At 48.9% G+C, this 15,310-nt stretch overlaps 1 protein-coding gene across 2 annotated transcripts in view; it reads left to right on the top strand.

The window, feature by feature from the left end:
* The window catches only part of C2CD2 (C2 calcium dependent domain containing 2), a 142,039-nt gene that overhangs the window by 88,786 nt on the left and 37,943 nt on the right, over nucleotides 1-15,310 (top strand). For both annotated transcript variants that reach the window (XM_040339023.1, XM_040339024.1), the window contains exons 7-8: nucleotides 2,166-2,271; nucleotides 4,250-4,352. In XM_040339023.1, the coding sequence (XP_040194957.1) occupies nucleotides 2,166-2,271; nucleotides 4,250-4,352 (209 nt within the window). The remainder of the gene's footprint in view (nucleotides 1-2,165; nucleotides 2,272-4,249; nucleotides 4,353-15,310) is intronic.

Raw genomic sequence — 15,310 nt, 5'->3', positions numbered from 1 at the left:
ACACCTGATGTGAGGAGGGGCTCCACTGGGGGGGACACCTGATGTGAGGAGGGGATCCACTGGGGGGGGACACCTGATGTAAGGAGGGGCTCCACTGGGGGGGACACCTGATGTAAGGAGGGGCTCCACTGGGGGGGGACACCTGATGTATCTCCCCGTTCTTCAGCTCCTGTGACCGATCGCGGAACACCTGCGGCGATCGGGTCCCGGTCACAGAGTTTTGGACCGGCGCACGCGCGACACCGCAGCTGGGCTATTAAAGGCAACATACATGTACTTGCCTATGCCCAGCCCTGCCCTTCTGCCGACGCATATCGGCATGAAGGGGTCCTTAAGTGGTTAACAGCCCTTTACCACTGTGCTGAGTAGATTGGACTTCTCAGAATGCCCAATACAGTGGAACCTCGGATTGTGAGTAACACGGTTAATGAGAGTTTCGCAATACGAGCACTGTATTTGAAAAAATCATAACTCGGGTTGCAAGTGTTGTCTCGCAAAACGAGCAGGATTCGGGCCAAAGCAGTGTGCAGTACCACGTTTGGCCTGAGGCGGGGAGGCGCTGGAGCCAAGCAGAGCCGATTGGCATCGTTCGGAAAGACACGGAAATACTCTGTTTCCGAGGTTTGCCGAGCTGTCCTCTGACCTTTCCGGCTGTTTCCAAGGCTCTCCCGCGCCTCCCCACCCCTGGGGCCGCATGCGGTATTGCATGCCATTGAAGTCTATGCGGAACAAATTATTTTTGTTTCCATTGACTTCGAAGGGGAATCTCACTTTGATATACGATATATATGTGCTTTGGATTACGAGCATTCTCAGATTATGCTCGTAATCTGAGGTTCCGCTGTACTTTGAGGCAAATGGGCTACAATAGTAGAAGACCACGTTGGGTTCCACTTCTGTCCGCCAAGAACAGAAAGCCGAGGCTGCACCGGGCACCGAATCGCCAAAACTGGACGAATGAACATTGGAAAAATGTAGGCCGGTCTGGTAAATCTTCATTTCTGCTGTGGAACACAGATGGTTGGCTAATGACCAGATCTGAATCCAATGAACTCCTTGGGCCAGATTCAGAACGGAAATACGATGGCGTGTCTCCGGATATGCTGTCGTATCTCTGAGTGCGGGCCGTCGTATCTATGCGCCTGATTCAGAGAATCAGTTACGCATAGATTTCCCTAAGATCCGACCGGCGTAGGTGTCTTACGCCGTCGTATCTTAGGCTGCATATTTACGCTGGCCGCTAGGTGGCGCTTCCGTATAGTTACGCGATGAATATGCTAATTGGGTAGATACGCCGATTCAGAAACGTACGTCCGCCCAGTGCATTTTTTTTACGTTGTTTACGTTAGGCTTTTTTCGGCGTAAAGTTACCCCTTCTATATAAGGCGTAGCCAATGTTAAGTATGGACGTCGTTCCCGCGTCGAGTTTTGAAAATGTTACGTCGTTTGCGTAAGTCGTTCGCGAATAGGGCTGTACGCAAGTTACATTCACGTCTAAAGCAATGACGACTTGCGGCGTAATTTCGAGCATGTGCACTGGGATTTTCGTAAAATACGTCAAATACGTGGGGTCACAGTGAATTTAAATAAAACAAACCCACATCATCCCCATTTGAATTAGGCGGGCTTACACCGACACACATACGCCGCCTTAACTTAGGGCGCAAGTTGTTTCTGCATACGGAACTTGCGCCCTAAGTTACGGCGGCGTACCGTATCTGCGATACGTTACGCCTGCCGATAGATAGACAATTCTATCTGAATCCGGGCCCTTGTGGTAGAATAGGAGGTTGGCAGCTGACAAATAGGGAATTGCGTGGCGCAGTCACTGTGGACCAAAATCTCAAGGAAACATTTTATGGAATGTGGAATCCATGGCACGAGGAATTGAGGTTGTTTTGAAGGACCAGGAAGGACCTGACCCAGTATAGGAAGGACCTGACCCAGTATAGGAAGGACCTGACCCAGTATAGGAAGGACCTGACCCAGTATAGGAAGGACCTGACCCAGTATAGGAAGGACCTGACCCAGTATAGGAAGGACCTGACCCAGTATAGGAAGGACCTGACCCAGTATTTTTCTAGGGCTTGTAATAAATTGCTTGGTGGTTGGTAGGTGTCACCAGGGAGGTCGGTGTCCATAACGTGCGCTACATGTCATTTCAGAATAGAGCTGGCGTTGTTTGTCCCCCAAAACCACCCAGAGCCCACGAGCTGAAGCTTCAGGTGCGGAATATCAAAGCGTCATTGACGGAAGAAGCCAACCCGCCAGGTAGTGTGAACCTCCGATCTTTTTGTTCTTGCTGTCTCTCTTGTTGCAAATGAAGAAGTCATTTCTGTACTTCATGCTAGAGAATAATGTTAAACAAATAAATCCTTCTTGGGCCCGTTTTCACACGGGATTCTGCTTGTATAAGAGAAGTGTGAACAGCAAGCTTTGTTGACCCTTTTAACCACTTAAGACCCGGACCAAAATGCAGCTAAAGGACCCGGCCAGGTTTTGCGATTCGGCACTGTGTCACTTTAACAGACAATTGCGCGGTCATGCTACGTGGCTCCCAAACAAAATTGGCGTCCTTTTTTCCCCACAAATAGAGCTTTCTTTTGGTGGTAGTTGATCACCTCTGCGGTTTTTATTTTTTGCGCTATAAACAAAAATAAAGTGGCATTTTTGAAAAAAATTCAATATTTTTTACTTTTTGCTATAATAAATGTCCCCCAAAAAATATATCTAAAAAAAATTTTTTTCCTCAGTTTAGGCCGATACGTATTCTTATTTTTGGTAAAAAAAAATCGCAATAAGCGTTTATCGGTTGCTTTGCGCAAAATTTTTAGCGTTTACAAAATAGGGGATAGTTTTAATTTTTTTTTTTTTTTTTTTTTTACTACTAATGGCGGCTATCAGCATTTTTTTTCGTGCCTGCGACATTATGGCGGACACTTCGGGCAATTTTGACAAATTTTTGGGACCATTGTCATTTTCACAGCAAAAAATGCATTGTTTACTGTGAAAATTACAATTGCAGTTTGGGAGTTAACCACAAGGGGGCGCTGATGGGGTTATGTGTGACCTCATGTCTGTTTACAACAGTAGGGGGGTGTGGCTGTAGGTGTGACGTCATCGATTGTGTCCCCCTATAAAAGGGATCACACGATCGATGCGCCGCCACAGTGAAGAACGGGGAAGCCGTGTTTACATACGGCTCTCCCCGTTCTTCAGCTCCGGGGACCGATCGCGGGACAAACATTGACAAACTGGAGCTGAATGGTATGGTAAAAGCTTCAACAAAGCTTGCTGAAAGCTCTGAAAATGCTTTTGTCAAAGCTCGCTGTTCACACTGTTCATAGGGTTGGTTCACACTGGCCTCAGCTTGTATAAGAGTGATGTGAACAGCGAGCTTTGACAAAGCGATGTTGAAGCTTTTACAGTACTATTTAGCTCCAGTTTGTAAATGCTGAAAACGAATCCTAATGGGAGTGCGGATTGCCACTTTAAGCTGCTAGCAGGCTTTCAACAACTTCAAGAAGTGCTGAAGCCCGCAAGCAGCTTGTTTAAAGTGACAATCGGCACTCTTATTAGGATCTGTTTTCAGCATTGACAAACTGGAGCTGAATGGTACAATAACGATAACTAAGTTTGCTGAAAGCTCTGGAAATGCTTTTGTCAAAGCTCGCTGTTCACACAGGTCTGGTTCACACTGGCCTCAGCTTGTATAAGAGTGGTGTGAACAGCGAGCTTTGACAAAGCATTTGCAGAGCTTTCACCAAGCTTTGTTGAAGCTTTTACAGTACCATTAAGCTCCAGTTTGTAAATGCTGAAAACGGATCCTAATGGGAGTGCTGATTGCCACTTTAAGCTGCTAGCAGGCTTTCAATAAGCTTCAAGAAGTGCTGAAGCCTGCAAGCAGCTTGTTTAAAGTGGCAATCTGCACTCCTTTTAGGATCTGTTTTCAGCATTGACAAACTGGAGCTGCATGGTATGGTAAAAGCTTCAACAAAGCTTGCTGAAAGCTCTGGAAATGCTTTTGTCAAAGCTCGCTGTTCACACAGGCCTGGTTCACACTGGCCTCAGCTTGTATAAGCTTTGTTGAAGCTTTTAAAGTACCATTCAGCTCCAGTTTGTAAATTCTGAACACAGATTCTAATAGGAGTTGACTTGTTTTTTTGCCTTGTACTGAAATGACGTTTTCATATCCTTCTTGTACTTTGGTCATAAGTGATTTGTTGTCCTCTTCCCTTTTTTGCCCCAGGTCCTGTGGTGTGCTCTGTACAGCTGAATGATCCAATCCAAACGTTCACAACTACAGCCATAAAACCCTCCCTGGGCCCCTCCTGGGAGGAGGAGTTCGTCTTGTGAGTACCACATCCACCCCCTTACAGCTAAAGTTTGTGTGATTTTTATTTTTTTTTGTTTTTTATTAAATCTGCATCAGGGACGGAACTTACATGAATGAGGAGGGTGCTGTTGGCTGCTGTGTTCCTTGAAATCTTTGGTCCTCTTCCCCTTTCCTGGACTCCAGGAGCTGTCAAAAAATGCTGCGCTGCGCAAATAATGTAACATACAATATTGCAACAACCACCATTTTATTCTCTAGGGTCTCTGCTAAAAAAAATATATATAATGTTTGGGGTTCTAAGTAGTTTTCTAGCAAGAAATGATAGTTTTAACTTGAAAAACCAACAAGTGTCAGAAAAAGGTTGTCTTTAAGTGGTTTTAAGCTTTCCTCATTTACAGACCGAAGTTCATTCCTTTGATCTAAAGAACAAAAGGTACTTCCTGTTGCAGTTTAACCACTTCCATGCCGCACCATAGGTGAAAGACGGCTACAACGTGGCTCTGTTGTTCTGGGAGGGCGTTTGATCCTTTGATCGCAGCTGATCAGACTGAGGTAAAGGGCCAGTCACAGCGGTCCTTTAACATGTGATCAGCTGACCACATGTAAACAAACTTGCTGGAATTTCTGTCTTGGCTCTGTCACAGCGTGAGGAAAGGAGAGCCGGTAACCGGCAAGTGTGACGGGACATTTACACTGATAATCAGGGCACTGATCGTTGTTGCAGCCCCAACAGTGCCTATCAGTGCCATCTCAGTAATGCCGTCTCTTCAGTGCGTCCTCACCAGTTCACGTCAGTGCTCCCTTATCAGTGCGTCCTCACCAGTGCCCATCAGTGCGTCATCATCAGTTCACGTCAGTGCCCCCTTATCGGTGCGTCCTTACCAGTGCCCATCAGTGCGTCCTCACCAGTGCCCATCAGTGCGTCCTCACCAGTACACGTCAGTACCACTTTATCGGTGCGTCCTCACTAGTGCCCACCAGTGTGTCCTCACCAGTGCCCCCCTTATTGGTGTGTCCTCACCAGTTCACGTCAGTGCCCCCTTATCGGTGCATCCTCACCAGTGCCCTTCGGTGCGTCCTCACCAGTGCCCATCGGTGCCCCCTTATTGGTGCGTCCTCACCAGTGCCCATCAGTGCGTCCTCACCAGTTCACGTCAGTGCCTCCTTATCGGTGCGTCCTCACCAGTGCCCATCAGTGCGTCCTCACCAGTTCACGTCAGTGTCCCCTTATCGGTGCGTCCTCACCAGTGCCCATCAGTGCGTCCTCACCAGTTCACGTCAGTGTCCCCTTATCGGTGCGTCCTCACCAGTGCCCATCAGTGCGTACTCACTAGTTCAGGACCCTCTCTATGTTGCAGATAGAGAAAGGAGCTGTGTGTTATTGGGCGCCCTGACTCTCCTGTAGTCCAAGGGAGGGGGCGAGCACGACACTCCACACCAGGGAGAAAGCCTCGCAGTACTGTGTGGAGTTACAGACAGAAGAACAGGAAGTGAGGATTTCTCAGAAGAAATAAGGACATTTAAAAGCAAAATGGAAGGATGAGGTAAGTGAAGCTATTTAGGGGAAAAATTCCTTTACAACCCCTTTAATATCAGGGGCAATCAAAGAGTTACATGTGTGTCTAGCCAGTGTTTTCAAACTTTTGGAGGTGGTGCTTTTGCTAGGGGACGGCATGGATCTTTGCCTTCCTTACTGACAGAACGGCGATCTGCCTTGTTTACAAGCGAGCCCCCCCACGGCATGCACTCGCGCCCCCACTACCCAGGAGTGCAGAATGGCATATATAATGTATAAAGCCCCGTACACACGATCAGATATCTGATGGAATCTAATCCGATGGATTGGACATTCATCAGTCTTGCCTACACACCATCAGTCAAAAATCCGACCGTGTCCAACGCAGTGACGTAAAACACAACGACGTGCTGAGAAAAATGAAGTTTAATGCTTCCGAGCATGCGTTAAATTGATTCTGAGCATGCGTGGCTTTTTGACTGATGGACTTCCCCACAGACAATTGTTTTTTTTTTCTATCAGGGTTTTTATCCATTTTTTTTTTCACCGATGGAAAACAAACCGATGGGGCTCACAAAACCGATCGGTCTGTTTTCATCGGACAAACCGATCGTGTGTACAGGGCTTTAGAGCTTCGATTTGTATGTAATCAGGCAGGCCCTGGGACTATATGGTTTTGGCCAATCTGAAAACAAAAATCTGCAGAAAATCTAAGGCTCGATTCACACCTATGCATGTTGCTTTTGAGCGTTTTTGCGGTGCTTGCTGTGTTTTTTGACTTGCGTTTTTGCCGCGATTTGCGGTTAAATTTTTTTTTTACATCAATTTCAATTTTTTTTACATTTCATTTAAAGTGGAGGTTCACCCAAAAACTCAATTTTTAACATTAGATTGAGGCTCATTTTGTGAAGGGGAATTGGGTGTTTTTTTTTTTTTAATCGAAGCCGTACTTACCGTTTTAGAGAGCGATCTTCTCCGCCACTTCCTGGTATGGTCTTCGGGACTGGGCGTTCCTTCTTGATTGGCAGGCTTTCGACGATCGCATACAGCGCGTCACGATTTTCCGAAAGTAGCCGAACGTCGTGCGCAGGCGCCTTATAGAGCCGCACCGACGTTGGGTTTCTTTCAGGCTACTCGTGATGCGATGTATGCGACCGTCGGAAGCCTGTCAATCAAATAGGAACGCCCAGTCCCGAAGACCATACCCGGAAGCGGCGGAGAAGATCTATCTCTAAAACGGTAAGTACAGGCATACCCCGCTTTAAGTACACTCACTTTACATACACTCGCGAGTAAGGACATACCCCCGAGTGTATGTAAAGTGCCTTACAAGTACTGTACAGACATTTTGCAGCCGCAGTAGAAGGCGCTGAAGCTCCGAGAGCATAGCCCGTCTTGTTCCAGTGTGCCCCTGACACCCCCACTACAGCCCCTGAGACCTTAACTACAGCTCCTAACAACCCTACTACACCCCCTGACCCCCCACTACACCCTATAAGTGAAAAAAGGTATTGTTTCACTTTAAGTACATTTTCGTTTTACATACATGCTCTGGTCCCATTGTGTACTTAAAAGTGGAGTATGCCTGTACAGCTTCGATTTAAATTCCCCTTCACAAAACGAGCCTCAATCTAATGTTAAAAAAATTTTTTAGGGTGAACTCCCGCTTTAACAACCAGCTATAAACAGGTGTAAAAAAAACGTAAAAACGCGGTACTTGCGTTTTGGATGCGGGTCCATTGACTTGAATTACATGCAAAACGCTGCTTTTTACAGGAAAAAAAGTCCCTGGCCCTTTTCAAAAACGCAGAGGCACAAAAAAGCATTGATGTGAACACGTTCCATAGGAAACCATGTTAAAAAATGTCCCTGCATTTCTGCAAAATGCATCAAAAAAAGCATTAGTGTGAATGGAGCCTAATGGTGTGTATGGGGGTCTTGGCGAGCAGCAATATATTGCACGTTTTATTCTTGAGTTGGGATCCGTTTTAGGGGCCGTGTATTCTGGTGGTTGTAGGAGAACTCTCCTGGAATGCTGATGGATGCTCCTTGTCTGCTCGCTGTAAAGATACGGCAGGAATGTCAGCAATGCATTTCTTACTGGAGATCTTCATTCCATTCTCCACAGGATTTCCCAATACGGAGCGGGCAGGATAGCAAACCCACCCGTGCCATGCGTCTAGATGGGCGCACTGTTTTTGAAGATGTCTCCTTTATTGTCTTAGTAAATGTTTGGTCCTTTTTGTTTTACACTTTCATTCATAGAGAATGTAGTGGAGTATTGTGTAGTGTTAAGCTGGCCATACATGGATCACAATGTAAGCCGGTTCAGCAGGGACGAGCTGAGATGAGATTCAGGTATTGGGCGGACGGTACCCATTGATCGACTTGCAAACCAGCCTGTAGGAATGCTGTAGAAAGCTGTTGCTGTAACTGATTATAAAGTGTGAGCTGGAGTTTGGCTTCAATTTATTAGTGTAAGTACAGTGCCTTGAAAAAGTATTCATACCCAGTGGCGGCTGGTGCTCAAAATTTTTGGGGTGGTGCAAACGAAAAAATAAAAAAAAATAAAAAAATTGCAGCCTCACTGTGCCCATCAAATGCAGCCACTGTGCCATCAATTGTCACCACTGTGCCATGCCATCAAACGCAGCCACTGTGCCATCAATTGTCACCACTGTGCCATGCCATCAAACGCAGCCACTGTGCCATCAATTGTCACCACTGTGCCATGCCATCAAACGCAGCCACTGTGCCATCAATTGTCACCACTGTGCTATGCCATCAAACGCAGTCACTGTGCCATCAATTGTCACCACTGTGCCATGCCATCAAACGCAGTCACTATGCCATCAATTATCACCACTGTGCCATGCCATCAAATGCAGTCACTATGCCATCAATTATCACCACTGTGCCATGCCATCAAATGCAATCACTATGCCATCAATTCGAGCCACTGTGCCATGCCATCAAACGCAGCCACTGTGCCATGCCATCAAACTTGGCCACTGTGCCTCTCAATTGTCGCCACTGTGCCCTTTAATTGTAGCCACTGTGCCCATTGTTGCCACTCTGCATGCCACTGTGCCCTTTGTCGCCACTGTGCCCATTGATGCCACTGTGCCCATTGTCGTCGCTGTGCACTGTAAAATGCACTTACCTTTCTCCTTCCACGTCTCTCGATGTCTGCCTTGGTGACGCTTCAGCCAATCAGGTTACCGATAACCAGAATCGGTGAACCTGATTGGCTGAGACGGCCATCAGTCTTATCCAAGGAACGCACACCCCCCGTACGTTCCGAGGATAAGCTTCCAGGAGACGAGGACTGTACTAGGAAAGTCTAACCGAGCCGCTGGCACTTCCGCACAGCCAACCAGCTGCCGTTATTCAGGTGGTCGGCGCTCAATGTCCAGCCATCTAAATTAGACCAGCGGCAGCTGGCAACAATAGCATACATTCATGCAATGCATGAATGTATGTTATTTCAGTGGCGGTGCGAAGCCACCAGAGGGGGCGGTGCTCCAGCGCCCTCTATAGGCGGACCGCCACTGTTCATACCCCTTGAAATTTTCCAAATTTCGTCATGTTATGCCGCATACACACGACCATTTTTCGGGTTGTAAAAAATGACGTTTTTTTTTTTAATCGTCATTAAAAACGATCGTGTGTGGGCTCCAGAGCATTTTTCACGATGTAAAAAATGGGCATTAAAAATTTCGAACTACGTTGTAGTTTTTAACGTTGTAAAAAATGGTGGTGTATGGGCTTTAACGACGTGAAAAACCCGCGCATGCTCAGAAGCAAGTTATGAGACGGGAGCGCTCGTTCTGGTAAAACTACCGTTCGTAATGGAGTAAGCACATTCATCACGCTGTAACAGACAGAAAAGCGCGAATCGCCTTTTACTAACACGAAATCAGCAAAAGCAGCCCAAAGGGTGGCGTCATCCGCATGGAACTTCCCCTTTATAGTGCCGTTGTATGTCACCACGCTTTGCTAGAGCATTTTTTTTTACACGATCGTGTGTAGGCAAGGCCGGTTTAATGATCGGGTTGAAAAAAACATAATTTTTTACAACCCGAAAAACGGTCGTGTGTACGCGGCATTACATCCAAAAATGTAAATCTATTTTATGTGATGGACCAACACAAAGTGGCACATAATTGTGAAGTGGAAGGAAAATGATAAATATGATAATATGTGAAAAGTGTGGGGGGTACATTTGTATGGCGCCCCCCGGAGTCAATACTTTGTAGAACCGCCTTTCTCTGCAATTACAGCTACAAGACTTTTTGGGGATGTCTCTACCAGCTTTGCACATCTAGAGAGGGACATTTCTGCCCATTCTTCTTCTCTGCAAAATATCTCAAGCTCTGTCAGATTGGATGGAGAGCGTCTGTGATCAGCAATTTTCAAGTCTTGCCACAAATTCTCAATTTAGGTCTGGACTGTGACTGGGCCATTCTAACACATGAATATGCTTTGATGTAAACCATTCCATTGTAGCTCTGGCTGTATGTTTCGGGTCGTTGTCCTGCTGGAAGGTGAACCTCCACCCCAGTCTCAAGTCTTTTGCAGACTCTAACGGTTCTCTTCTAAGATTGCCCTGTATTTGGCTCCATCCATCTTCCCATCAACTCTGACCAGATTCCCTGTCCCTGCTGAAGAAAAGCATCCCCACAACATGATGCTGCCACCACCATGTTTCACAGTGGGGATGGAGTGTTCAGGGTGATGTGCAGTGTTAGTTTTCCACCATACATAGCTTTTTGTTTTTATGTCAAAAAGTTAAATTTTGGTCTCAGCTGACCAGAGCCCCTTCTTCCACATGTTTGCTGTGTCCCCTCCCCCACATGGCTTCTCACAAACTGCAAACCAGACTTCTTTTTTTTTTTTTTTAAATTTTTTTATTTGTAAAACAGGGATAAGGCCGCGCGGGCCGACAAGCAAAAGAAAATACATCAGTACACACAGTGCACGCAGTGCATCGAGTCACACTTTAACAGAACACATTGCATTAGAAACATTGCTACCTTCCCCCCCGGAAGCTCCCCCGCGGGCCGCCAGCGCCGGTAAGGGCCCGCGTCCCCGGGGGAAGGCCCGAAGGCCGCCCCGCGCCAACAGCCCGCGGCGGCCCCCAGGGAGGGGGGGGAGGAGCTCCCCAGCCTGCGGTAAAACATCATAGCAACATGCTCGGACCGCGCAACCGGCCCCAACTTTTCTTTTTATACAGGAGGGCCCCCAGGTGGGGGTCATGAAAAAAGGTCAAGGGTAGAGGAACAGAGCAGAGGTGTAGCTCGGAAGAAGGAGAGGGAGAAAAGGAGAGCGGTCGAAGATAGGGAAAGAGAGAAGGGAGTAGGGATTAATTCTTCTAGTCGCCCGCCCCTCCGTAGGGAGGGGGGGGGGGGGGAGTCTCGCATGTTGCGCTCCTCGCAAGCACAGAGCCGGTCAGGGACTGGAGGGCCTCCGCCCACAGGCATATGTTCACACGTCCGTTGAGGGCTCTCTCAATGCCTGGCCCTCAGCCGAGTATCTAAAAATATCCCAGAGCTGCCAGGTGTTTTTAAAGGTTTCCTGCCTGTTGTGCGCTGTGAGGACCAAGTCCTCCATGCGCCTAATCTCTTCCACTTTTGCGAGCCACTGGGGTATTGTCGGCGGGTGGGCGTCTTTCCACTGGAGTGGGATGCAGGCCTTGGCTGCGTCCAACAGGTGTCTAATTACAGATTTCTTGTACGTCTTCTCCGGAATGCTAAATGTGTGCAGGAGGAAAACCGAGGGCTCTGCTGGGATATCGTGGTCAATGAATTTTTGAGCCACCTCGCGGATCACTCGCCAGAAGTGGCTCAAGCTGGGACATGACCAAAAAATGTGTAGTAGCGTCCCCCTATCGGCGCGACAGCGCCAGCAGAGGTCCGACGTTTCCGGAAAAAACTTGTGGAGCAGCACTGGGGTCCTGTACCACCGTGATAGGAGCTTGTAGTTTGTCTCCTGTGTCTTAGCGCAGATGGAGGATTTATGTGTGAATCTTAAAATGCGGTGGCGCTTGGCCGCGTCAAAATTACAGCCCAATTCCTCCTCCCACTTAAGTATACCCGGGGGCACAAAATCCGCGCGCGGGGCGTTTAGAATATTGTAGGTTAGTGAGAGCGTGTGTGACGTACTGCCCGAGGTGTTGCAGGTCTCCTCTAGTGTTGTGAGGGGTCGAGTGTTGGCGACCGGGGGTGTCAGGGAGCGGAGAAAGTGGTCCAGCTGGCGGGCCCTCAAAAAATCCAGACGATACGGTCCCTCCGGATCCGAGAGCTCGGCGACACTACACCACCTCCCCCCCACAGAGAAATGGGAGGACTGGTGGAGGCCCGCACTGCTCAGTCTCCGGAAAACCGCATCCTGCATGCCCGGCGTGAACCGGGGGTTCCCCAGTATGGGGTATAGAGGAGAGTTGGTTGAGGATATCGACGCCTGCGGTATAAGTCTAGCGCAAATACGTATCGTATTACCGGCCAGTGGGTGACGTTTGGTTTCCGCCGGGACATCCGAGGCGCACCAGGGGGCTCTGTTCAGGGGGAGCTCGCACTGGTCCTGCTCTATCTGCGCCCAGAGCTTGTTGTCCTGGTTACGGCACCAATCCACAAGTCTGCTTAGATGAATCGCGTGGTAATAGGTGCGGACGTCTGGTACCGCAAGGCCCCCCTGGGGTTTAGGTAAAACCAGGAGTCTCGCTGGGAGACGTGGTCTTTTTTTTGCCCAAATGAATTCCGTGAGTATGGTTTGCACCTGTTTAAAATATGAGGTGGGAATGTGAATGGGCAGTGCCTGCAGGAGATACAAAAATTTCGGGAGGATTGTCATCTTCACGATGTTGCAACGACCCACCCAAGAGTGCAGTCCCGTATGCCATTTGTTTAGGAGCGCTCGAATTGACTTCAGCAGGGGCGGGAAGTTAAGATCATACACCTGGGAAAACGTCTGGGGTATGTGTGTGCCCAGGTACTTTAGGGCGGTCGCCGTCCATTTCAGTCTGAACTTCTCCTGTAAATGCATTAATTGTGTTCGTGATAGCCCCACCCCCATGGCTTCTGATTTGGTGAGATTGATTTTTAAATTTGAGAATACCCCGTATCTCTCAAATTCCCCCATGAGGGCGGGGAGGGAGACAGTAGGATTGGTGAGGGTAAACATGAGGTCATCGGCATAGGCCGACACCTTGTGTTGGGTGCGATTCCCCGCGACCCCCGATATACCTGGGTGCAGCCGCACCTGGCATAGAAATGGTTCTAGTGAGAGAGCAAAGAGGAGGGGTGACAGCGGGCATCCCTGTCGCGTCCCGTTAGTGATCGGGAAGGGGTCAGAAGACACCCCGTTAGCCCGTACCCTGGCTGTGGGGGACGTATAAGTCGCTGCGATCCACGACATCATGTTACGGCCCAATCCTACGTGTCTTAGCGTCGCGAGCATGAAGGCCCAACCTACTCGGTCAAAGGCCTTCTCCGCGTCGGTGCTCAGAAAAATACTAGGTGTCTTGGTACGAGTGGTGGTGTATAGCAAGTCTAGGACTTTGGTGGTATTGTCCCTCGCTTCTCTCGTTGGGACAAAGCCCACTTGGTCAAGGTGAATGAGACGGGGCAGGTGGGGCTGTAGTCTGGTGGCGATAATTTTGGTAAACAATTTAAGGTCCGTATTAAGGAGGGAAATGGGTCGATAGCTTCCGCAACACGTCGGGTCCCTGCCTTCTTTAGGGATAACTGCAATCTGTGCTTGGAGTGTGGAGGGGTGCAGGGCACCGCCCTCGGTAAGGCTATTGAGCATTTTTACCAGGTGGTTCCCCAGGGATGGCAGTAGTGTCTTATAATATTGGAGCGTGAGGCCGTCCGGCCCGGGGGTTTTCCCCGATTTGGTGTTGCTCACCGCGAGCTGGAGCTCGGCTAACGTAATTGGGGCCTCTAATAAAGCGCGCGTTTCGGCGGGTAGGGTAGGCATACGGGAGGAGGAAATGTAATCCTCCATTCGGTCCGGGGTCGGGGGCGTCGCGGATATATTATAGAGTGATTCGTAGAAGGACTTAAACTCCTTCGAAATCTGTTGTGGCATGGTCACCTTCAGGCCCGTCGGGGAGCGTATATGCGGGATGTAGGACGCGAGTTTTTGGTCGCGGAGTGATTGGGCTAGGAGTCTGCCGCATTTATTGCCTGACTCGTAGATCTTTTTGCGAGTTATCTGTAGAGCCAACTTAGCCTTAAAAGTAAGCAGATCGGTGACCTGTGTACGTATCACGTCGAGGTCTGCCTTCAGCGGACCCGTCGGGGTTTGCTTGTGTCTAATCTCCAGGTCCCTGAGTTTGTCAAGTAGGGAGTTCAGCTGGGTCGTCCTCAGTCGCTTAAGTCTCGCCCCGTGTTTAATAAGGGTACCACGAATCACAGCCTTATGGGCTTCCCAGACCAGGCCGTCCCCGCACTCCGCTGTGTCGTTAGTCTGAAAATAGTCGGTTATGTCTCTAGTTATGTCAGCCAATACTTCAGGATCCTGCAGTAGGCTCTCATTAAGTCTCCACGGTTTCCTTTGTCCTCTGTAGAAGTCTGTTAAGGCGTATCGCAGAGAGACCGGAGCATGGTCCGACCACGTGATGGAGCCCAGCGAGGTCCCTCTAACCGCCTGCAGTTGGCCATGGGGGACAAAAATGTAATCGATCCGCGAGTACGCATTATGGGGGCGGGAGAAGAACGTATAGTCTCGTTCACGTGGATGAAACATACGCCATGTGTCAATAAGCTGTGAAGCATTTAGCGCTAAATGGATGGTCCTACGTGCACCCCGGGTACTCGAGGAGCGTCCCGTTGAGGTATCCTCCTCAGGGATCAGGGGGATATTGAAATCTCCCCCTACAATAAGCTGGCCCTCAGAGAAATTCCGGAGTGCGGTCAGGTGGTTTTTAATGAAGGTGTCTTGTTGGCTATTAGGGGCGTAGAGGGTGGCAAAAGTGACCTTCGCGTCGCCGATCTGGCCTTTAAGGAAAATAAATCTGCCCTTCGGATCCGTCCGGATCCCGGACAAAGTCCATGGAATCTTTGCTGAGATCAAGATCGAGACACCCCTAGATTTAGCTTCCGAGTATGCGGAGTGGTATACCGTCGGGTAAAACCTATTCTTCAGGATTGGGAAGGCATTCTCTCTGAAATGCGTCTCCTGTAGGAGAACAACATCCGCGTTCAGTCGCCTCATATCGTGAAGCAGCAGCCGCCGCTTCTCGGGGACATTAAGTCCTTTCGCGTTTAGAGTGACAATAGTTATCTCGTCCATTTTTCTTGAGGGGAGGGGGGGGAAGGGCGAGCGATCAGAAGGAGGAGGGGGGGTGTAGGGAGCAGGAGGTAAGGGGGAGCTGAAAGGGTAGGATATAGGGGATTGGATGAAGAAGAGAAGAGAGGGAAGAAGTCCCCTGCGGGTGACCAGTTCCGCAGGGG

The sequence above is a fragment of the Rana temporaria genome, chromosome 2, assembly GCF_905171775.1.
Source record: "Rana temporaria chromosome 2, aRanTem1.1, whole genome shotgun sequence".
NCBI classification, from domain to species: Eukaryota; Metazoa; Chordata; class Amphibia; order Anura; family Ranidae; genus Rana; species Rana temporaria.
Note: the sequence above shows the minus strand (reverse complement) of the source record. Positions and strands in the feature narration are given on the sequence as shown.